The sequence below is a fragment of the Aphis gossypii genome, chromosome 2 (genome assembly GCF_020184175.1).
Source record: "Aphis gossypii isolate Hap1 chromosome 2, ASM2018417v2, whole genome shotgun sequence".
In the NCBI taxonomy this organism is placed as follows: Eukaryota; Metazoa; Arthropoda; class Insecta; order Hemiptera; family Aphididae; genus Aphis; species Aphis gossypii.
In genome coordinates this window covers 45,844,760-45,871,314 of record NC_065531.1, presented here as the reverse complement: position 1 = coordinate 45,871,314, position 26,555 = coordinate 45,844,760, and the positions used below count along the sequence as shown (strand labels likewise).

General features: G+C 29.1%; 3 protein-coding genes across 4 annotated transcripts; 2 read left to right on the top strand and 1 right to left on the bottom strand.

The window, feature by feature from the left end:
* Positions 1 to 1,195: 1,195 nt before the first annotated feature.
* On the top strand, positions 1,196 to 26,555 carry LOC114130052 (uncharacterized). 2 transcript variants are annotated; one of them, XM_027994939.2, is made up of 16 exons: positions 1,196 to 1,600; positions 15,350 to 15,548; positions 15,656 to 15,747; positions 16,524 to 16,651; positions 16,707 to 16,966; positions 17,058 to 17,190; positions 17,922 to 18,017; positions 20,569 to 20,762; positions 20,829 to 20,936; positions 21,479 to 21,697; positions 23,381 to 23,790; positions 24,225 to 24,318; positions 24,454 to 24,568; positions 24,629 to 24,787; positions 25,204 to 25,351; positions 25,437 to 26,555. In XM_027994939.2, exons 2-16 carry the CDS (start codon positions 15,377 to 15,379, stop codon positions 25,863 to 25,865), a joined length of 2,757 nt encoding a protein of 918 aa, XP_027850740.1. In that variant the 5' UTR covers positions 1,196 to 1,600; positions 15,350 to 15,376; the 3' UTR covers positions 25,866 to 26,555. The 2 variants fall into 2 exon arrangements, with proteins under 2 accessions (XP_027850740.1, XP_027850742.1); XM_027994941.2 differs by lacking the exon at positions 21,479 to 21,697 and having other exon boundaries at positions 1,197 to 1,600.
* On the top strand, positions 13,435 to 14,236 carry LOC114130054 (eukaryotic translation initiation factor 4E-like). Its single transcript, XM_027994944.2, has one exon. The coding sequence runs from the start codon at positions 13,648 to 13,650 to the stop codon at positions 14,203 to 14,205; it is 558 nt and encodes a 185-aa protein (XP_027850745.2). The 5' UTR covers positions 13,435 to 13,647; the 3' UTR covers positions 14,206 to 14,236.
* LOC114130053 (transmembrane protein 223) lies at positions 17,724 to 19,223 on the bottom strand. Its single transcript, XM_027994943.2, has 3 exons — positions 18,661 to 19,223; positions 18,443 to 18,585; positions 17,724 to 18,228 (listed from the first exon to the last, which is right to left on the bottom strand). The coding sequence occupies exons 1-3, from the start codon at positions 19,058 to 19,060 to the stop codon at positions 18,079 to 18,081; spliced, it is 693 nt and encodes a 230-aa protein (XP_027850744.2). The 5' UTR covers positions 19,061 to 19,223; the 3' UTR covers positions 17,724 to 18,078.

Sequence of the window (26,555 nt, the reverse complement as noted above, 5' to 3'; positions counted from 1 at the left end):
ACTGAAAACAGGCTAATGCTCAAAAACGGTTTGAAATGTACGATTATCGCATAGACGTTAAAACGAGATACATATTTAAACGATAATAAAAAAAATATTAACAAATAATTATAAAATGACTCGATTAATTTGGTTATCATTAACTAAACACATAGTTCTGTTTACAGGAGCATATAATTATATTCTTAGGAATTTGTACATAAAAAGTATTAGTATTTTAATATGAGTTTGACATCGAGAAACGTTCAAATTTAAACTATTTAGGAATTCTGAACAGTCTATTTATCCATTGACTTGCGATTTATATAAGAATTTTAAATCAGTTTATTTCTTTTGACAGCAAGACTGCTGCTCATACTTAGTGTCTAACAATGACTTGAATTATAGACTATAGTGGAATACTACGTTTGTACCTATATGATATAAAGTGATGCTAAACGATTCTAGATAGCTTCGAGCAATTGTATACAAATAATGGCAGAAGGTGGCTAGACTATAAAATTATATACTTAGAGCAGAATATACGCGCCGGTGAAAATTAATGAAATGCTAAAATTGATGAAGATATTTTTGAAATATTTAAATAACGTCTATAATATTATTATATACAATATGTGTAGTCGTACACGCGCATTCGCTTACTAAATATCGTCGAGTCCATATGCAATACCTGTACAATTATATGTAATAATATTGTATCATTGGTATATATAATATAAAATAGGTATAGCTATTATACGTATATACCTATGTCGTTATATACGTGCACTTGCGCCAGACTTGCAGCGCACAATACCCCCCGGACGAAAATCGTTATTATTATTATTGTCGTCTTATAGTTGACGTGCACAAGTACTGCAGAGGAGAGGGCTCCGGACACGGCCCCTCGAGTCCTGTTCAGCTATATACCGACTAAATGTCGTACGCGTTCACGGGGGGACAATATGATCTTTTAGCAGCGGTGGTGGAGGCCCATGCGTCATACCTCCCGGAGACGAGCGACCACAATAATATTTTATACTACATATATACTCACACACACACACACACACACAGGCCAAAAACACATAGAAACTCACACACACACACCGACGCCACTATACGAGAGAACGCATTGCATTATTTCGCGGACGCGCGTCGACCGTCAAACCCGCCACCGCCGCCGCCGCCATCGCCGCCCCGCACACGAGCGTTGCGTATTAGTCGTATTATAGTTGTGGTGCTGCTACTCGACGAGATGAACTGCACGTCCTGACGAGTCCTCCGTCGCCGCTGCAACACCGCCGCAGTCGCACGTTATATTCCTGTGGCGACACACTGCACACAGCCATTATAGCCGTCGTGTAATAGGTATACATCGCATATTACGTACACTGCTGCACATTACGCCCGACCGTCACGGTACAGACGTACACATTTATCATCGTCGGAATAGTATTATCATATCATCGCACCATAGTCGTGTCAGTACGTCGTCGACCGCGCGCCTATATACATCATATTATCTGCAGCAGCTGTACGCGCGCGCGCGATAACGCCGTCTCGTTCGTCTCTGCAGGACTCTGCCGGCCGGACTATATATACGCTGCACACAAACCGAGTAAGTACCTACCTATATATATAACAGTGCACCGCCTAAATAATTTTCAATTTTTCCCTTATACTATATTTTTTTTCTGTAGTATTATGCATAGGTATAGTTTTATTCGCGTTATTTTTTTATATTATATATATAATATATATTATAAGAACCGACGATATGGTGACGTTTTTGACGCGGAACACGCCGCAGCAGGTTATATATCTGTGATTTGAGGGTATTGGTTTGTTATAAGTTCACGTCCTATATATCAAGGGGTAAATCTGGAGATTTTATTACATTTTACATCGAAATCACATTCAAATAATATACTACTAAATAATAATAATATAACGCTACATTTTTCAGACACATTCCCTATTATTTATAAGTGTAGTTATGGAATAATTTGTTTTCGTTATTACTCGCCCGCCGTTTCCTGTACTGGTGTGCCACTCGTAGGTACATAGGTTTTGCTATAGCGCACGACAAAACCGCAACGTGCTCCTTTACCGCGGTGACTATAGGTACAGTGAAGGTGCGCGTGCGTTTTGCTTTCCCTCTTAGAAAGCGGAAGGTGCAAACTTTTACGTCAATCGTCATCGCCGCTGTCGATTATAACACCGCGTGCAGTGTAATAGGTGTATATATTAACGGGGAAAAAAATTATCAAATTTTGTTCTTTGAAAGCGTCTTACAGAATTTTGTAACGTAACGTTCTTAATAATATAAGTAGTTAACTAAAAACATTATTTTGTTCTTCATGTTAGACTGGAAATACCAAAACGCGTAGGAGGTAGCTAACATTTAGGTAATACCGCGAGTTTATTATGTATATACCTACCTATATAATATAGATATATTATACGCGTTATATAATAATAATGTGTCGCCTGGAGACTTTAACGCTAGCATCCCGTTCGGATTACCTCTACTCGAATCGAAACGGTTATTGCGCGGTGGTTACGTTTTCAATAATAATAATAATAATAATATAGTATTATGTATAATATTATAATAATCCGTAATCGTATATATACGTACCTATATAATATTTTCCGGTCGAAAAAATCACTCAGTTTTGTGTTCGATATATACGAACCATCATGATAATGGAAAATTTTCCACAAACAGAAAATATCATACATTTTGGTATTATTCATAAAATCGGAATGTCATTTATGTATATACCTACTTATAGTATATGCATAGTACTTATATATACATTCGCGGTGACATAACTATATGTTATAAGTGATAGACAACAATTCCGGTTTTATTTTCTTACATTTTTTCTCATAACATAACCACCAGTCAAACACGTGGATTCGTTTTTTTTAAATTTTTTTTTTTTTTAATTGCGAAACGACCATGACTGCTGCCTGACCGGTAGCCAAAGAAGGTGATGCGCAACTTCTTTTGAATCTTCACGGTGCAGGGAAGCGTTTGATTTTTTTGTTCACGTGTTGTAAACACGATCTATATTAATCGTGTTGTTTTGACGCTAAACAAAAGTGATGACGGTAATAATAAATAATAATACAAGTCGAAAATACTACGTGTTGTTGACAAAACCGAAAGTGTAATAGTATAATACATATTGCGTCATTAGGATTACTAATTAATTTTTATCGTCAAGAGGACGATGCGTTAGGTTTTAATATAGTAGTTATTGATTTTTATATCTATTAGATTGATATTTTTTCTTTATTAGTAATAAAATAATAGTAATAGATAAATGAACAACACAAGTTTGGAGAAAATAAACCATGTATTTATAAATGTATAAAAATGTATTTATATAAATGTGATTGGTTAGTTATATAATATTAAAACGACTGTTAAAAAAACCCATTTAGGCTTACTAGCTCTGATATATGACATAATTATTATTACACAAAAAGTAACGTTTAACGAAATCTGTAATAAGTAGGTACCCAACGACCGTAGCCAATGTTTGATTTTAATTTACGTACTTGATTTCTCTAAATCTTAATTAAAAAAAAAAAAAAAAATGATAGTTATATTAATTATTAATAACTATAAATAATTATACACATTTTTCACACTTAATTGTCGTTATTATAAATAAAATATTCTATTGAGATGAATAAAAAAACTACTGTAAATTGTTATATAAAACTGTTTTGTTTGTATATGTTATTTATTAGTTATCACTTTTGTCATAAATCCATTGCAACCGTATTCTGATCAATGGTTTAGGTAACAAAATATATTCAAATAATGAAGGTTACTACTCAAATAAATAGGTTTATACAAAATGATTAATATTATTGTGAAACATTTTAAATACAACAAATAATATATTTAACGCTGACAATTATTATTTTTATAAAATATAAATATTATTGTACGTACAAAAATTGCGGCTTTTCACTCAGTTTAATATAATGTTTCTGTCATATTTTTCACGCGTACCTACTTTAATATATTTCTTAATAGAGAGGTAATAGAATGTCTGCAGTAATTATTACTCGAAAATATTTGAACATTATGGAACACTCTGTACCTACCTATATGTAAAAGAACATAATTTGTATTATAATTTGTATCGTTTTACTTTCACTTTGCATAAATTGAAGTCTAATCGATTGTTAAATTATTGATAAATATCATACATAGGTTGATATATTAGATGTACCGAACAGTTATTAAATTAAAAATACGATTATTTATAAATATATGCATTCAATAAATGTTAAGTATTTTTGATAAAAGTTATTTAACTATAGTTTATTACTAATATACTTATAGTATATAATTGATTTAAGTACAATACATTTTTATATGGAATGTATTATTCTTAAGTATTAAAATATATTTATAAATAGAACGTGTATATAATATATTGTGTGACTTCGCAATCGTTTGAAAAAAATACTTGTTCGATTATAAACATTTCGATAACACATTATCCCCTCCAAACTCGACTATAACTACAACCGACGAGTTATACAATAAAGTTTTTAAATAATGATATAACATTGAACATCTTCATAATTCACAAACAACGCATGTGCTTCTAATAGTTTAAGTAGACATTAAGTAAACGTAAAAAAAAATCATTTGCTGAATCACTTGGCATTCGCTGTACACATAACTGGCGTTGGTATGTGACGCCATTATTATAATATTATTATCGTGAACGATATTTCGAGATACACGCACACACTAACAAACACTTGGAATGCGATTTAATCCCCAAAATGAACTTTCTAGTCTGAGTTATTTGCATTCGAGCCGTTTTTAAACTGTCATTAATCACGTGGTAATAGCCGTGTCTGTGAGCATATATTATTATTATATACACACATACCGGATGCGAGATCCAAAATCTACCACTGTCTGTCGGACGATGTCCACAAAGCCCAGCAGCAACTCGGCAGAGAAATCCGCAGGGGTCAAATCGTTAATATCGTACCTATAAATAGCAATAGTGTACGACTGTGCAATGTATATTATTGTTATACAATATAATATGTAGGAATACACGTTTCGTACGCGGAGGTGCCGAGAAAAATATAAATAATTTAATATACTCCCACGATTGAAAAATGTACGTATACTGCGTCATCTGCAGCGGTACATATACCTATGCCGTATTGGTTCACGAAAAGCACAATTATGTTTAATAAAATAAACAATGCGAATAACAAACCCACGTTTTTTGTGTGAATTCACGGCCTATTTTCCATTCGATTCGAAAATTAAGAACAACAATGACAGTTATTATTATATTGTTGATGTATTATAATAATACGACACCACCACGTGCTCTTGCGGTTGACGCCTTCTCCGCTAAGGAGCATACAATATGTACGATATTTGTTTCGTCCGGAGAACAAAATAATAATTTATACATAAGTATCAGAGCGGCTAAGCGCATTGTACATTTTTTTTTTTTTAATGAATATAATTTTTACATATATAATTAATCGTTTGGTTAGTGTATTTTTGAACTGTTTATAAAATACCAACGGAATCTATGTGCGTGCTAAGAAAGTAAAATTAGTTTTTTTTTTGTTTTATGATGATAAAAAACTTGATGACTCGATAATATTACTACTGTTTTTGTTTCGAAGAATACATTTGAAAAGTTCTGATTTATGGTGTGAATAAAATATATTAATAGGATCCAACTATCTATTTACCAAATTTACATTTCTACATTTTTACACACCATTTACTTTGATAGTTATTACTATATTATTCACATATAAATAATTATATGTGTTTAATTATATTTGCTTTCCAATTTTTATACTTTACCAGACATTCGACACAACAATAGTATAATTTTAATATTACAGTCATATTATAATAGCTAGGATTTTTTTTTCAATGATAATAATTTTACATCCGATAAATTAATATTTATTTCATGTATAACGCGTGCTATTTGTAAAAACTACGTATGATTAATTTTATTGATGCGACTAGCACCGGGTCACCGGCCCTGACTACCGGCCATTAACACCAGCTGTACGACGATTTATTTTATAACTTACAAATTTAAAGCGATTTCTTAAAACGCTTATAGCATAACAAGTTAAATATGTGTTTATGATATTGACGATGGATGCGATGAGCGTACATGCGCAGCCAGTCTGCAAGTATCATCACTATATCGCAATACATCGTTCAGTATCTTCAACACGCAATAATAAATATTATTGAATTTTAAATTTTCACTTTCGTTACACAATATTAGACGTTATAATTTAAATATAATATAAAATTATTTAAACACCTTCGATTTTAAAAAATTTAAATACAACCCTAAAATACATAATCTAATATGTATATAATGTATATTATTAAAACTAAAAACTTTAGACGGGTTTAATGGTCTCGCAGGGTATATATATCGTTAGACTACCGCAGCTATGAGCTTGTTGTGTGCATAAATACATACGACTGTAGGCGCCGTAGTTGCTACGTTCCGCGTATCTATCTATATATATATATATATATATATATACGCGTATATAAAAGTATATAATACACACTTGAATTATTACGTATTTTTTTCTCGCCTTAACAATCCGGTTGACCTTTAAATTCCGAATTTCCGATTAACCAGATTGTCAACTTTTCACAACTCACCCGACGTTCCCGTTCGTAGATTATTATAAAACAAAAATATATGCGTAAATAATATACAATATATGCAATACATATAAATGTATACAGCCATACCTATAGGTGTTTAATATTATTATGTATATATCTGGAGGAGGATGTTATACTATCAAAACTATCACTTTCTACCGTTTGACCAACAGGAAGTATAGTTTTGACCATTTTATTTATTATATCGAATTTTTGTGTGTATATAGATAGGTAGATACGAATATAATTTTGAACGTTATAACAATGAATTAAGCCGTATGCGGTATGCATTTATATAATTTATGAATATACCTATAAATAAGAGGCTTAATGGATATAATACTCGTATACAAGTACCATAGGTACTTATTTTACTTATCTATATACACACACATTTAACATTCAACATTCCACATTAGTATTTCATTTTCGTTAGCGCGTTGTATAACAACAATGATACAAATTCTGTGGTATACACCACGTAGGTGTAATGTATAAGTGCTGTGTGTATAATACTCCTATTCTCGTTTTTATTTTTCAACACTTTTGGTCAGTCGCCACTCGTCATATATCTATAGAATATACAACTACGTGCTATTGTCTCTAGGGTGTGGACCCTAGGTAATTTGCCTAATGAGTCAAAGGGGAGTTATAAAAAGCTTTATTTTTCAGAGACCGGTCTCGAGACGTTAGTGGTATGTAATTGATCCGTAATGCACATTTTGTGATCCGCAAAAATAAAGTTTGAGAACCTCTTGCACCTACCTACCAATATTATATTATACACACGCACGCTCGAATAATACCCGCGAGGCGCAGACAATTTGATTAAAGAGGGCAAAAAAAAAATCGCCAGCATAACAATATTTCATCAGCCCCGAGGCTGCAGCCAAAATAATATCATTGATTATTGAATAGACTATTCTCTAATCAATGGTAATATTAAAGCTAGAAGATCGAATGAGGTGTGCGCCACGCGTATCCGTTATTGTGTATGATCGCGGTCAATGATCGCGCACACCACCGTTGACTTCATAGACAAATATTCAAGTATACAATATCACACAAGCAATATGGTTATTGTTTGTCTTTCTATTATATCGGCAGGTAACTCGTTTATACCCGTCAGCCCCCACAGAATTTGTATTCATGGCGTCGCGGACGTGAGCGCAATGAACCAATAAACATAATATAAACAGCTGATGTAGCTGTTTCGTGTATAGGTATATACTAAGTATATAATTTTATAATAATATTAATTATGTTCAAAAATATGATATTGTCCACTGTTCTGTCATCACGATTGTATGTAAAACGTGTACCTAAACATTTTATTTGGGTTTTGATTCTCTGCGTTTGACGGCATACAATTTCCAAACTCACAGTAAGTGCTACGAGTGCTGAAATCGTATTTTTTCAAATTTCACACAAACCGTGTACTGTCTTTGTATACTTCAGACTTGAACGTGTGCCTGTAAGCGTTCAAATTTTTATATCCATCGATTGTCAAAATAATAATTATCATCGTTTAATCTATTGTAAACATTTAGGAAACGCTCTTTCGTGACGCATTAATATTTAATACCAGCCATGTCCTATAGTCATATATATATATATATATTATTATAACAAGCACACGAACGACTCGCGGGGGATAAGTACTCGGCGCTATACACACACACATATTTATATATATTTTATACATATAACATAGGTTGTAGGCGTTTTATATATAAAAATATATCGTACATGTATCGGGGAGTTGTGCAATTATTATCTCCACGTAGATATTTTATATTGTTTGCGGCACTGTAGCCATTGTACTTAGGAACTGCGTGTTACCTAACGATATTGAATTCGTTTCTGCAGTGGTTATACTATACACATTTGTGTACATATATTTAATATATATATACCTAAGAGTATTATATATATAATATATATGTATATGTATATTGTACATAGTATAATATGTGAATGTGCCTATATATAAATATATATAAATACAATTATAATATAATATTGTAGTTATCATTATATTTTAAAATTGTGAGTATATAATACCTTTAGTATATACCAAACAACGAAATGCGATCATAATATTATGTTTGATGTTATATTAGTTATTATACACTTGTTGATTATTTTATCAGTAGTGAAATATAACATTTTAATATGTATCACTCCGACCATTATACTATTTTTACGCTTAGAATTGACTCATTACATTTTTATGAACCGAAATTCTCAGAAGTATATTTTACTCTGAAATACAAAATAAAATATATGTATATTGTCACTAAAAAATTTAAATATGACTATGATAAAAAATAGTAAAAAGTATAATTTATTTAGCTGTTTAATACTGTGTGTTGTAAATTGTAATGAACTCGAATAAAATAAGAAAATTATTTTCTGCAAAAACATAATTTTACTTAGAAAACTACAGTATAGCTAGTACCTCATAAAAAAAATCAACCCGTGCGTGTATAATTAAAGTGTACGTATGAAGCGCTTAACGTTAAATCACGAAGAAACGAAATGATGTATTTTATCTACACACATAAGTGTATAATATATATGTAAAGATTTATGTAATATTATATTTTATTTCATGTTTAATGTACAAACAGCTATCACCAACGCTGTGTGTCGCGATTTCATATATTACGGTACCCATGGTATATATAGATATTAGGTATCTATCTAACACTATTTCGATAAAACATAATAACGACGAGTCTCACGAACGAACTGCAGAGATGTTCGCACGACATTTTAAATCATATATGTACGTAAGCATAGATAATAATAGTACTACCATATTTCACACGCGTGCCGGTCGTTTAAAGCGTGAAGTCTTTACGACTGTAAACGTAAAATTCGTCCATCGGACATGGTTCCAGCACGGTTTTTTGGTTGAAAAGTGTCGGTGGGACGCAAATGTGAATTTGCTATATTATATATATATACCTGTGTACCATTGTCATTTCACTGTCGGCGACGACTTCGAACTGCGGATTGTATCGAATCCGATGTATATAGAAAGCTTAAAGTGAAAGGATTCAAGCAATGATGGATTGATGGCGCAGCCTCATCTTTAATAATACATAATGATATCAGAATAGAAACACACGGAACGGGTCAAAGTTTATGCATGATTGAACAATATGGGTTCAACTTCTATAATACATAGGTACTACATGTGACGTGTGCACATATACCTATACAAAGTAAACGTTGTGCATTTTATTTTCAAGGGTTGGCGCTGCTATTTGTGCAATACTATTGTAAAACTATAATGACAGGCAGGTATACCCACCTTTGTATGCGTCATAATGTGTGCAAAACGCTTTTTAAATATTATATTACAGTCTTTGTATAATATGGTGCACTCTGCAGATAAAATAACATAAATAATATAATAGTACATATAATATATGCAAATGTCATTAGATATAATAATATACACTAATAAAATTAATATAGTTGGATAATTTCCTGGTATTTTATTGGTATTACGTATAATATATTTTGTTTTCCAATTTTTGATGTTTTCTGATCAACACAAAAGGTCAACTCGAATGTTAATAATATAATAATTCATCGATCAAGAGTACGAATATGGAACTAAATATAGACGAGTTATAAAACTACTGCAATTATAGGTATACAATACACTTATAAATTATACATAGGTACTATAAATTGTTCATGATACATTTCTTTGTGAATTTATATAAACAAAATGAAAGTCAGGAAGCACCTTGATTTAAGTTCTAGAAGCCCAATAACCTCGAGACAAATATTTTTTATTTGCTGCAGGGGCGTTTTTTACTGTATTACTTCCATGTTATATTCTTATAAAAAAAAACGTACCTACTATGCATCAATTTAAATTAAAATTGTTTTATTGATTATTACAACAAAACCGACTTAATATTATAATGTATATATATATATATATAGGTAGGCAATATACGTATTATATTATATAGACGCAATCAGTACTTTAATGATTCGCAAAAACGATTTGAATAACAATGTAAATTATCGAATGAGCTTATTGATCAATTTGAATAGCATGCAATTTAATCACTATATAGTTATACATTTTGATATACAGTGTATGATGAGTTAATTATTTCTTATTGGATAGTGTAAAATTTTTTTAACGATGTTTAAATTTAATTATTTTAATCAAGTTTATGTTAGCTATTTAATTAGTTTAGTTAATATATTTTTTTTCAAAGTGTATGGTGTAATAAGTATTTAAGTCTACAGGGGTTCTATTATTTGCGAATTCAATGTCTTACCTACAAGAAAATGTACATACATAAAATCATAAAAAAACAAGATGACTTCGTATACTATCTATTATAATTATCTATTAATCACCATTCAATGAAAGCAAATATAATTTTAATTAAAAAAAAATTATTTATAATATAGTATTAAAGTAAAATGGTTAGAATGTTTTTATAATTAATACATCAAAGTATTAAAAAAGCATGATTTTTATGCATTTCAACGATAAAAAATTATTCCAATAATATATTATTCTAATCGTGTTTTTTGTTAGAACACGATTATTACTCCACCCTCTTATTATACAATACATATTATGGTCATTTTCGTTAATGCCAACGATGATTCGATTGCGATAAATAAACTGATAATATATTTTATACATCAGGCGTAAATCAAAAAAAACTTGGTAAATATCCAAAAATATTGGGCATATCTTCGTTATGTAGGTATTATAGGTATTATTATGACGTGGTTAAAATGTTAAACATCGCGTAATCGTATTGTTTTTTTTTCACTTTTATCCAAACGGCTAAACATCATACATGACATAATTCAATAATTGAATAAATAATTTAACTATTACGTTTGTATAATGTATATTAAGATACTTATGAAAGCTTTGGTCGATATTGATGACATTCAACTATTGAATTATGTCATAAATTATTGGCTGATCAAGTGAGTGACATGCTGTAGTGCAGACTTTGGATACCTAACAAATACAATAACTACCTATGAGAACGAGAAAATAGGTTTATTTTTTATTAGAAACTTTCACTAGTTACATATAAGTTAGAAGATTTGATTGTGTCTATTATTATAATTATACGAGTACCCGAATATTATGAGAAATGCTTCCGGTTTTTTTTTTTTTTACCTAAAAACAACCCTAGAAATGTTCGTAAATAATTGAATAGAATGAAGATGTCATTGAATAATAATTTATTGTTTACGTTCGTCGTTCCCTCGTTGGATTACATTAGAATAATCTCACTGACTTTTATTTGCGGTCGGTCATTATTATAGAGCACTCAGCACTAATCAATATAATAACTGAAAAAACTTCGTACAATAGAATAGGTAACTTTCAAATCATAAAATTAATCTTTTATGCTATTATAGTTATTTATAATCATCATGTGTTTATAACATTTATTATAATTTGACCATTGAATATTAATAATTCAAGTAGGTACCTAACTAACATTGTGTGAGAGTGTCTTAAGAGAAATGATTTAAATAGAAATCCCCGAAGGTAAATTGTATTATTATTTGGAAATTGATCAAGGCCGGATTAAAGGGGGGTCGGGGGACGCACGATTCTGGGACCTATAGTTTTGTGAGACCCATTCCTCTCCACAAATTGTTTTTAGATACACACTGCATACAATTAAGATAAATTTCAAAAAAGTACCTACATAAATTAAGAAAAATAAATTCATAATAAATTGATACTTGTTTGATAATATGCTATAAAATTTATAAATTAGAAAAATGAGAGTTGTAAATAGCTTTATAATATATTTTTATTTTTATAATAACAAGTAGATACCTAGTCGTAAGTTTTATTGGTTTTTTACATATATATTATGATTATTAGTAATTACATACTTATTTTAATAGTTTTATAAATAAAGTTAGATCTTAACTTTTTACTGCTTTGGAATTTCGTGTTATTTATGCACTATGCACACGTAAAACATGTAAACCTGTTATGTATCTTGTACTAGGTTATAGACATTAAATGCTAATAAATGTCAACATCTCAAAGATTATGGTTGCATTATTTATACAAAATACCTATTAGTAATTATTAGTTATTACTTATAATTAATAAGTATAATAATAACTTTCTTAGTACATTTTGGTTAATCATATTGCTTAAAATAATTGTAATTAATTATAAATTGAAAATTTTAAATTTAATACAGATACTTAATAGGTAGGTAGTCATAATGATAGTATTATCGACAAAATCCTGTCGATTATTGGATTATTTATTTCATTCATAATTATGTACTTTGTATTGAAAAACTAAATAAATGAAAAAAAAAATAAATTAAATAATTAAAAATGAAAAAAAAAATTATTTATCTAGATATAAATTATATTTTCATAAACTCATAATTATTTGATAAATAATTATTTGTGTTATTAAGTATTTTTGATGAAGATCGACCAAACTTATTGTATAACTATAAAGTGAATTAAATAACGAATAATTAATATTTTTTTTACAAACACGTATCTACCTAACAACCTGTATAAACTATATAGGTACATAATATACCTAAATGTGTTTTCGATTAATTATTTGTATGACTATAATATATTATGATTTATAATTCATCAAATAGTTATTATATCATATAGCTGCCTAGTTACAAATGAAATAAATTTATCAACATTATGCATATGTATATTAATTACTCGTTACCATTTGTTTTTTAAAAATTAAATAAATAAATTTTTCATAGAAAATTAAACATTTTGTTTTATTTAAATTGTAATGTTAGGGTGTTTTATACATTAAACATTTTAAAACTTTAATACTTTTAATACTATTACTATTGTCTATTACCACATCTATAACACCACAAATAATATAAATATATACTTCAAGTATGACAAATTATGCTGAAGTCCCACTATCTTCAAACTGGACATTTTGGTATAAAGATAAATGCGCAGAGGACGATGATTGGAGAATGAACTTCCAAAAGCTATTCGAAGTGTCGACGGTTAAGCAATTTATCGAGGCCTACAATAAAACAAAACTACCTTCTCGCTTACCACTAGGAGCCAGTTATTTCTTTTTTAAAAATGGAATACAGCCTATGTGGGAAGAAGGACCGAATAGAGGCGCGGGAGCTTGGATTATTGAGGTCACCAATCGGATTAACAATGATTTGAATTTGATTTGGTCAGATTTGTTGTTTACACTCATTAGTGACGGGTTTAAAGAGTTGTCGTGTTATTTATGTGGTATCGCGTGTAACGTAAGGAACAAACAAACACAAAAAGTTACAATATGGACTGTTAAAACTACGTTGAAAAATTATGAACAGATAAAAAAGATTGGAAGAATTCTACAAACCCTCAAACAAAACGTTTACGAAATAAAATCAATAAAATATAAATTACATAATAGATTGTCAAATAATTTTGACTATGTGTTATAAATTTTAAAATTGTGTAGAAAAATAAAACTATATTATTTAAAAATAAAGAAATAATAATTATATTGTAGGTAAAATTACGTTTTAAGTTTATTTTTAAGCGTGTTATCTCAATATCTGTAAGTTTTAATTTATTCAAATGTTGTAATTTCATTCTATTAATGAAACTAAAACTTTACAGAAATTCGGTATTGATTCTTAATAGACATTAGTGTACTAATATTATTTATTTAAAAATGTACAGCTATTTTAATATTTTTATGAAATTTAAAAATATATTTCAGAGATATTTTTTTTTGTTTTCAGTTCAAAAATATACAGTTTGAATTTTTACTATTCTATAATTAATGATCATATTTTTAATACTTTGAACATCAAAGTATAATTTTCGATTTAATATCTAAATGTATGCCATTTACGGAGATTTATTTATTTAGAAATATAGTAAGTAGTAACTACAAACATAATTTGAACGATTTTGTTAAAATAAAGTTATCTAAAACAAAAACATTGCATTTATATATTTTACAGAGATAACAAATAATATACCTATTTATAATATTAAACATAAGAAGTTAATTTATTGTAGATTTAAATTTGTAAGAACTTGATAGTTGCTATAATCCTAATATAATATTTTCTATATCTGTATAACGTTTGTATGAAAGTATATACACTTTTAAAACGTGGGGTAGTATATATACTTTACACTGTTTTTACTTATTTGCAAGTATAGGTTGTCGTGTTTATTTAATACCTAGCTCTAGTTTGGATATGTATGTATATCTTACTTACCTTTACAATGCTAGGTAATTATCATAATATAATTTTAAGTATTATTGTTAAAGTTTCTTTTAATTGAAAAGTGTTAAAATATTTTTATAAATATACGTAGATGAACATATTATTGAAAATATAAACAAGATAATATCTACCGGTATAGTGATAATTATTAGGTATATTATTATATGGACCTACAACAGTATTCACTATTTTGATCAATGTTCCATCATTTTTATTTACTAAATACAACGAAAAAATTATTTTTAATCACATTATTATGATTTTCTCTAAATATATATTAAAATGAGTATAATGTTGAAACATTGGATAAAACTAATCACGTTTTTATATTTTTGTTCTATAGAATTGCTGTACAAACATAACATACACAATGCATAGAACTCACTTGCTATTTGCACTCCTCGGTCTTTTAGCCGTTGTAAGTGCCGTACCGAACAACAGGAAGAACTTCGTTCGAGTCATCACTGAACCAAAACCAGGAGAAGAATATGTCAGCATACACACAGGAGTGCCTTCATCGGGCGTTCAAAGTTTACCTTTAGGTATATAATTGAGGATTTTTGACGAAATTAATTTTTTTTTAAAATAAAAACTTACACTAGAAAACTATTAAAATAGTTACATACTTTTAACGAAATTTTTATTACAGAGAGCGAAATGGATGTGAAAATCCAAGATGAAGGGCAAACGGGTATAAAAGAAGTCACTGGATCTGTGCCAATGGAAGAAAAAATTTACGCGGTATGTACCGATACGTTCATAGATGGTATATACATTTTTAAGATATTATGCTTACTGCAGGGCACACGGGTCATAAAAATAGTCATTATAAATATCACGGGTCAGCAATTAAATAAAAGAAAATATTATTATGTTCACTGCGTAATAATTTTATGTAATGATTTTATTATTGCGTGAAAACTTTTATTTTACACCGACTGTAAGGGAACATTTTGTCCGCGTTATATACATACATCAAAAATTAATAGCGTTATAAAGGTCTACCTAATATTACCTCTAGGTACTTAACCTACAGGATACCACTATTACTACTATAATCTTATATTACAATGAATAAAAATAAAGTTCACATTTATTTCAAAACCGCTGTTTCGTCTAGCGTAAAATTAATACAGCCGTTTGTGTGATGGTATTAAACTACGTACGTTATCCGAATAAATTTTGAGTATAAAATAACTCAATAACACGTAATGTATAATAATTGAGATTCATAAAGGTTAATTTCATAAATTATCAATGTGATCTTGTTAAGTATTTATAATATTATGTTAAATTGAATAAGATATTAGGTATAAATTTAGATTTTGAACGAAACGATGAATGGTATTGATTTTACGAAATTTTTTGCACTTGAAGACATTTTTTCTAGTAGAAAATTAAGTGTAGTTGGTACCTTCTTTGAGGGTTACGACGATTTTGTCAACATGACAAATATATTAATTGTGGCATTTATTTACATTAAATATAATAAGTACCATGTCGTGTTTTTTATTCAGCATAAAAAATTGTATCCATCCAACGACGATGGATTAAGAAAATCAAAGCCAGAAAAAAAATATACTGCACCAATTGATACAGATGATATTAATACCGACAGTTTTTCCACTAAGCCGAATAAAATAAAGTAGGTGAATTGAATTACCCGAACCAATATTGTTTATTAAAATGTACTTTGTTAGGAATAAGCGGGAAGATGAGATTATCACTCAGAACCCTTCAAAAGTTCAAGATAAAACGAGAAACAATAATAATAAAGAAGATGACGGTTTGTTTGACTTCGTGGATTCCCCGTATGGAAACCAACCGATTGTCGGCGCAGCATCTTCTCAGGCGTCCCGGGTAAATATCAAAAAAGCGCCAAACGGTCAAGAATACGAATACGAGTACGTCTATTACTATTATGACGAAGATGAAGAACACGCCAAACCCGGTTCCAAAGGTAATTATAATATATTATATATATGTATGTATAGATACGAATACAAATTTTTATTTCCGAAATTTAAAACAATATTTGTTTCAAAATACAGCTAGTCAAACCACATCAAATTCGCCACCAACTAGTTCTAAACCCAACAAGGATATCAAAGAAAATAGCAAACCAAAAAAACCTGCTGTTGTACAAGATGAAAATCAATATGTCCAAAATACCAACAAGGGCAGGTTAGTGCAAATCATTCATAATCTTAAAATATAACAATTAATTAGTTGTGTCAGATTTAAAATTGTTAATAAGTATAGTCATTAATCATTTTAATTGAATATAATTATAGCATTATATTTTAAATGCAGTTTAATCACCCTAACCTAAGTTACTAGCAATGTGCAATATTGAAATATTATTATGAGTTAAGTTTACATTTAGTTAGCTAGTTGACTAAAAACCGACACTATGGGACAAGATAACTGTTGTCCGTTACCCATTAAGGTATAGATAAATTAATTTAATTTATTTATTTCTGAAAAGGCGAAATTCAGAAAAAATAAAGCTAAATAAAAATCATTTTTCTGACCAATAAGTTTTTTTGTTAAACTGGGCCCAAGATTTTTGACAAGTATTTAAAAAATTATATGTCTAGTAACAATAATGTCTAATCCTTAAGTTAGTACCCCAACCTATACAGATAAATGTGTTTTGCAGTTTTTGTAATAAATCTTATTAGAGTATTCTAAGAAGCAATAAATAAATTATGATGTTTACTTATAATATTGTATTTATAAAATATAAATTTGTCTAATATATATAATTCATACAATTAATTATTAAGATTTCATTGAATAACAGTCAAGTGACAAAGTACATCTTCTTTATAGACATCTTTTTTAATTTACAAAACATATAATTTAATTTACACATGAAATAACATTTAATTTAATTGAAATTTAATTTTCAGGTTTTCTACGGTAGAACATACAGTTACTACAGAAGAACCTGAAGGACATGCTAACTTTGCAGTTAATGATATTGCTGAACACAATAGTAAAACAAAGTAAGTACCTATAATAATTACAAAATGTATAATACTATGCAACAAATGAACAAAAAAATATTTATACGTTCCTACTCAATCCCGCAGTATAATCAAATAATTTGGGATTATAAATTTTTCCATTCTTATCTAATGTGTAGTGAAACCATTTTCCTTTGACTTTCAATGGTATACTTTGACCACTTGAATTTCTCCCAACAGCACAGCTAACCTGAAACAATATAATTTTATAGAACTAAAAGAGAAACGTAATAGTGTACAATATATAATATACAATCAATATTCTAGTTTAAAATACATAAAATTACTAAATTTAAAACTATGTAAGTAGAATATAATATGCTACCTAGTTAAATGCTAGTCTAACTGGATTTAGATAAAATTGTATTCCAAATAGAATATAGTCTAACCGACAATGTACTTACTGTTTCAAGAGGTATGGTTGTTGTTATATTTCGATTGAAAAAACCGAAAGACGTTATACTCAATCGGTCACCTCCTTTGCACAAAACCAACATTTTCACAGATTTCATTGTGTAAACAGAGCATATTGCTATTAACGTTGTGCCTTTAAACATGTCAATATTTTAATTTCAGTTTTTAAATGAATAAAAATTTAATAAATTTATGATTTATTTCTTACCCATACATAAGCAGGCGATGGGAATACCAATTGTTGCTATTTTTCCTCGAGATTTTATTTTATCTACCCATGATATTGGCTGATGGTTTACATTATCGTCGGGCTCTTTGTTCAGTAACACATTGTAAGAATCTGCCACTGTAATCCAAAAACCAAACTGAACTATAGAAAACACACTGATCATTTGGTATGTTTTGTCACTAGATGATTTGTATAAAAGTACATCTTTTGGGACATTTGTATTTAAATCAAATATCGACTGTTCGTTGAAACTTCTCTTATTAAAACATTTTAATTTGTCCAATCGACTTTTGTGCAATTTAACGAAAGTGTTAAACGTCCGATTAAACGTTACACATCGTATACATGGTAAAAAATTCATTATTCGTTGAAACGTCATTAGAATTTGAAATAAATTACAGTAAACAGAAGTAACTACGCGATCTTGCACTGTACGAATAAAATAATAACTATTAATTTATAAGGTTTGATTGAAAACACGCTGTCATAAAGATTCAACTCAGACATTCGGTGATCGCATTATTGTCCAACGATCAGTGATCTCTCCATTTATCAGTTATCACATTATTTTTTATTTTTTTTGATATCAGTGAAACGTTAACACTTGTATTTCTTATCATTTTCGAACGTTTGACGAAAATAATTTTATTGTGGCGTTGGTACAACTTGTAATTTATACCTTATGGCTTGTATCGACGACTGGTCTACACAACTAAACATCTCGATAGTCGAAGGTCGTTTAGTACTCATTTACCGGATTTATAATTCATTGATGTTTCAAATATCAACATTTGTCAATTATTTTGGTTAAGAGTTAAATCCATATTCGGCTATCGGGCTAGATATATGTATCTATAGCCTGTAGCCTACCGGAAAATATTATTAGAAGAAAATGTTTTGATATATATTACATAATAATATAACATATTTACTATTTACGTACTACCAAGGTACACACAACACACACCTACCTACTTAACGAATGATCTACTATTTAAGAATTGAGGTCTGAGATCTCAATGTGATTTAGTGAATAATTTCACAATAGGTATTCAAACGTCAAAAGTAACTGTTTAGGATCATATGTAGGTACAATGTAGTAATTTAAAATTAAAGTTTATTAAATTGCCTATATTATAAGTTACGATTAATATTTATTGTACCTATAATGAATGAATCACAACAATATCAATGAAGTCTGCTGACTGCTACTAGGTATTAGAATTTTTTTTTAATTGCTTTAAGCATAATAATTTAAATACCGACCTACATCATTGTTTGTCATACCTACTTAATTTATTGTTATCCATTATTACTTAAGGTCTATAGAATATAGGCTAGCGGCGTCTTTTTAATACTTAATCTAGTTAATCTAATTCTTTCATTTACTTAATAAGGTCATCATATATTTAATTTTAGGCTATGGTATACGTATAATACCTATTTAAAGTATTAATTGCTTTGTCAATTCATATTTTATGTGTGCAAATAGTGCAATTATTATGATTATAGCCTATAGAAAATAAAAATGTTATTCCCTCCACATTAGTTATATATTATTAAGTCTAGTTAGTACTTATACTTATACTTGGACGATTGCTATAAATTATACAATTTTAATAGATTTTAATAATTACTAATAATTATTAGTTGTTACAACTTTTAAATCATTTTAGTCTCCATGTGTTCTATAGGTACTTATTAATTATTATCATCGATTATTATTCTTAGTGAATAAAGTTAAATTCCTAACTCAGATCCTATACCTACAATAATTTTAGAATTTAAATTTTGATTTATTTGCTAACATCAATATTTTGATAAAAATGGTTATAATTATCGAGTTGTATAGAATACCTCAACTAAATTTTAACACATTTTATTTAGGGACTCTGCACGTAATCTCGAAGAATCTCTATCAGTTCCGTCATCTTCGCTGCCAGTTTCCGAAGAGCGTCTTCCACAGAATCCTAGATTCCCTGTACGATCTCGTGGCAATTCAAAACCTGCCCAGGAAATTGCTACAACAGCTGTACCTGTTACTGATACTCCGATTACTCGTATACGAGCGAATAATAATGGTAAAAGTTGTTAAGCACCTACTTATTGAATAATTATTTTTAACGATACCTTGTACATTTAAAAAGGCCCGCACCAACCAGGTTTGGATTTGGTGGACAGCAGCGCATTTAGAACTCATTCTAGTAATGGCCAACATGCGCAGGCTACTTCACCAAGACACGAAAGTCACAGAGGTAAAACATAATTATCTGGCTATAGACTAATAATAATATTTATTAATGAGAAAATATCATATTATTATAGTATTTAATATAGGAAAGTATTTTGTAAATACCTAGATATGACGTAGTAACGTAGATTGCTATAATATTACGTGTCTACTATACACAGTAGCACAGTATCTGGGTTATAGTAAATTATGTGGAAATTATTTTTATTTAAGGTTAATTTAGTGGACGAAGGGTTAATTGACCAAAACAATATTTGGCTTATTTTTATATGGTATTTATAACGGACATTGAAGGACAATCCAGTTTGTACTATATTAGTGCATATAATATATGGGCGTAATTCTAAAAACTAATATAATATTTACTTTTGTACAGAATAAAATATTTGTTGTATTTTAATAATTATTAAATTATCATGTATACGTGTGTAAATGATAATTTGTGAGTGTGTGTGTGTGGATAATATCTAATCTCGAAGGCCAATTGGACGTACCAAGATGAGGCGGCTGTGTGAGGTTAAAATTGGTGAAAATAAATATTTTCAGATGCTGTGGTACAAACGACTGCGATGCCACCAGATCAAGTAGCAACTATTAATAACGCTTATAACACTCAGCTGACAGAAACAGTAGCATCTGTAACAGAAACAGTTAGCTTAGATCGGAATCAAGACAATACCGATGTGGATACTAAGGGGTTATCATTGACGACAACATTAACCCCCGACGAGGTTGTCACAGTCGTCACCCAACGTTATACCGCAGGTTCGCGACGGACGTATGCTAATATCAGCTAACCATACTGACATCATGCTGGATCGCTTTTTTTTAACCGTGTATTTATGGATACATTGCTTTAGAATTTTTCTATATAGCTTTTAACATGCTTAAGTTAACACAATACTTTTAACAAGGATCGTTGTGTTTTTTATATTTTAACTATAGGTAATGATTGTGCTTAATTATAATATTTATATCGTTAAAATACACATTTAACGTTATAGATAAAATTACAAATGCCTAACTATTTTCATCTCTTATACTAACGTTGCATAATAGTGCAGTATTACTTTTAATTATGTTATTATGTTATAATTATTGATTATTAAATTATTATCCAAGTATAATATCTTGTATAGTGTAGTATCTCATTATTGTCATAGTGATCAGAGGATTGGAACACCTGTTGTATACTTACGGGTATCAAGCTTTTCTTTGGTTATTTGTTTACTGGTGGATGCAGTAAATACCGGATAGTTTAAAAAAGTGACACGCCAATATCCAATAACAGTTAATAGGATTTTCTAAATCAATTGTTGAGATAAAGATAAAAAAATTTCAATTTTCTAAGCCAAAAATAAATATAATTTTTCTGAAAAGATTTGAATAGTTTATATAATTATTATTAAATTAATATATATTAAGTAAATTGATCTTTAAAAAAAAAAAAATTTTAACGTAATAGTTTTTTATTTTTGGCTTTATTTATAAAATTGTATTAGGTAATTCATTCATCATTCGAATTAAAAAAAAATTCTGTTAACAATTTTAGCCTTATTGCATGAATAATCATTAAACATTATTAAAAATGTAATGAACCAATAGTGAGCTGATGGTTCTTTGAACATTATTTAATGGTTTGTGATTAGGCTATTAAATTCTATAGTATTATTAAATTAATTATTTTTCATGCAATTCTGCATTTGACTATGATACTAAGCAAACGGATTAGAAACAAAAATATATTTACTTTTGATTTTTGAGTGATAAGAAAGTTATCTGTCACATACTTCCGCCTTTTTAAAATAAGAATACTTTTGGTACAGAAATTTGAAAATTATTGTATTTTAAATTTACCAATTATAATAGACGATTAATTAAGATTATATATTTTATAAAATATAAGTGTATAATTGTTAATTAAGTTCTCATAAGAAACTTAAGTAAATATAGTTTTAGTATTTAATATACAATATAATTGTCTGTAGGTATCACAATAATGTTTATAAAACAGGTTACATTGGGAATCATTTCTTATTTATGACTTTCATTAACCATCATCAATCATTACATTATTTAAGAGGAAGTCACATTCAAATATTCTGTTTTTATATAATCCATTAAAAGACAAATTAATTTTAATTCATATAATATTAATTTAATGTTTGTACGATTTTTTTTTTTTTGTTAACTTTTGAAGCGTATGCAATAGGTATGTTCCTAAGTATTTTATTTAATATGTCTTGACATACCTATTACCTGTACTATATATAATTGAGTACATTAACAGTAATTAATACGTTATATGTGATTTCCTCTTATAATAATAAAAATAATAACACGAAATTCGGTAATTTTTTTTTTTTATCGAATTTCGTTGCGAAATAACTGCACATTGCAGTATGGTTTCCATAGAATATGTTTAGAAAACAATCGAATTTGCTATAGGGTCGACGGACAAAGGGGCAGTAGACCTATACGCCATTTTGCAGCAAACACGTAGTGAAGAAACGGCCAACACAATATTATCGAATGAACATTCCACAAGGTTTGAGGACAGTGAAACACAATTCCCAACTACTTTGAGGCTGATACCAACCACAACCACAACCACCACAACACAAGCTCCAACGACAACAACGACAACAACTACTACAACAACCACCACCACTCCAGCACCGGCACCAACACGTCAAGCTCCTGGATCCGGGCCAGTACGTAGCCGTTACCGAGGCGGTTCTGTGGGTAGCAGAAATGGATTAACGTCAACCACTACGTCCACGACAACTGAGTTACCACCATCCGACGAAGTAACTGAAAAACGTAAATTCAAACCTAGCCGAGAACGTAACACACAGGTAATATAATGGTTAAAATATGACTAATATGTTATATTTTTTTCTACCTACCTACAGTAAAAAGGTGTTCTAAAAATATTTACTTCAAGTATAGAGATAATATTAACTTAATATTACTTTTAATTATTATTACATTGATTAGTAAACATTCATAGAATGTCTTCCAGCAGAAACATAATTTATTTGTGTAATCACAGACTATACTATGAAAATTACACTATTATGGTATTTTGCTTTTTTTATTTACTATAAAATTGATACCTATAAATGTATAATAATTGTGATCTGTAGAGTAAAATAGGTAATATCTGCCAATAATGTTAATACTACGAGCCCTGATTCATTTATAAAGAATCAGTAGTGGGTTTAGTGTATATTAAATATACACCAATGCCAATAATTTTTTTTTTAAATTATCACATTTTATTTTATAGGGATCTGTCTATAGTAAGAGGTATCAATCTTCAACAGCTGCTCTCGATAAGGAGTCGTCCACTACTGAAAGCGAAGTAGTAACAAAAGCACAAAGTAATTTACTATAATATTATTTTTTTTTTCACAGGTTACTTCATTTACCTATTTTAAACTTGATTATAATTGATAACACACATATGATTTAGTTATAATAAACAGTTAATTATTTACATACAATTATTATTTTAGAACCCTCATTCGGTCGCCAAAGAACACGTGCAAGTAAACCCATATCAAGCACAGTTCCTATTGATGAAAATGTAGAGGTTACATCAGCAGCGCCAAAGCCCAACTTTGCGGAAAGGTATACTTATACTCATTTTTAAAAGTTTGATACAAAAATAATAATAAATATACATTGCAGATCTAATTTGAGGAGACAAAATAGTAGAAACAAATTTACAACATCTGCATCAACAACTACATCAACAACAGTTGCACAGCAAGTAACAGAAGAGAATGAAAGCAATGTTTCTGAACTCGAAGTTTCAGAGCCAACAACCACAACTGCTAAAGCTATTGGGTAAGCGATTTACTTATTACAATACTTCAATTGTTAATAGTTCAATTTTATTATCTGTCTATAACTATAAAACGGGTCTGGTATTATATTTTATCGGTGACAGATAAATACAAAATGGGGTGAGGGAACACGAAAGGATTTGATGTTAATTTGACTAGGTACTAAGTTATACACTTATACCGAGTACAATACGTATACTAAAATAAAATAGAATAAAAATAGGTCAATATAATATACTTATTAGTTATACTTTAATGATGACACAGTAATAATACATGGAGCTAAGATAGAACAAGACTGCTCGGCACACGTATTCTCTGTGGGTCGAAAAGTTATTATTACATTTAATATTTAGTAAAGTAGGTGATAATAGAGAACAGAATAGTGGAGTAATATATCATGTTATATTGTTGTAGAGGTAGACTGAGACCAAATATTAGACCATTGCGACCAGGATTAAGGTTGAACTTCGGTGGAAAGGGTTCATCAACAACAGCGGCTCCAGTACAATCAACAACTCAAGCACCTATCGTAGAAAGTTCTCCAGATGAAGTAGAAGAAAAAGTTAGTATTTCATTAAAGTATTTTTTGTTCGATTTTTAATTTAATTGTTATTTGTCTGTAATTAAATGTCCGTTATATTTATCAGGAACCGGTACAAGAAACGAGCCCAACCCCAACACCAGATACACTTTCAAGGCTTAAGAACAAATCTAGATTTAGAGTACCAGAAAAACAAGCTTCACTTGCACCAAAACAACAAACTCTAGCTCCTCCAGTCACTGGCCAAAATAGAAAGCATTTATTATCTAATTTGTTGCCCAAAAAGAAGTCAATTCAAACTGAAGAACCACCAGTAGTTGAAGAAGTTAAACCAGCATTAGAAAATGAACAGGAAAACGCAGAATTACAAGATGAAGAAGACGTTGATCGACAACAACCTTCTTCTACCACGACCAGTACGACTGAGACACCTCCATCGTCTACAAACAAATTATCATCTCTGTTATCCAAGCGAAGGCCACTGCAAAGAAGACCAGTTGATCTACCTAGCAAACAATCAAATCAAGATGAATGATAAATCAAAATTATATTTAAAAAAAACTATTGGATAAAATATATGTATGATTCATATAGATACTAATTTTAAATGTATAAAATGTAGTATCCATTTCAGCTAATTATTTTAAGTAATAATTTTGTTCCCCTATATATATCATTATTTTAAATTAATTTTGTATTATAATTTATGATTTTTGAAAAAAAAAATTATTTTTGTAAAAGATTCTAAAAAATAATTTTTTGCAACACTGTTGTGTTTTGCATATTATTGATTGGTAAAATATCTATAATAATTATGTGAAATAATAGTACCAATACTATTAAAAAAATATATTGTTAAAATAATTGCAATTCATTTTCTAAAGGTTATGAAATTACCATCACAATACATTTATTAATTATTGAAAGTAATCATAAAATATTATGTCATTTAAATATTTAATGTAGGTACTTAATTATTTTATACAAAAATATTGTGTTAATAATATAAGAATATAATTTTTTGACAAATATCTATTGTATCTTCTGTAGTTAACAATAAAAATGTATATATTATAATATTATCTATATTATTTTTGAAAGTTTATTAAAGTTGAACGATAGTAAAGTAAAATAATTACACGACTTTACGCGCATAAATTAAACATTTAGTATTTTAATGTGTACCTACCTATACGTTTATAATAAAATCACGTGCTGGACTTTA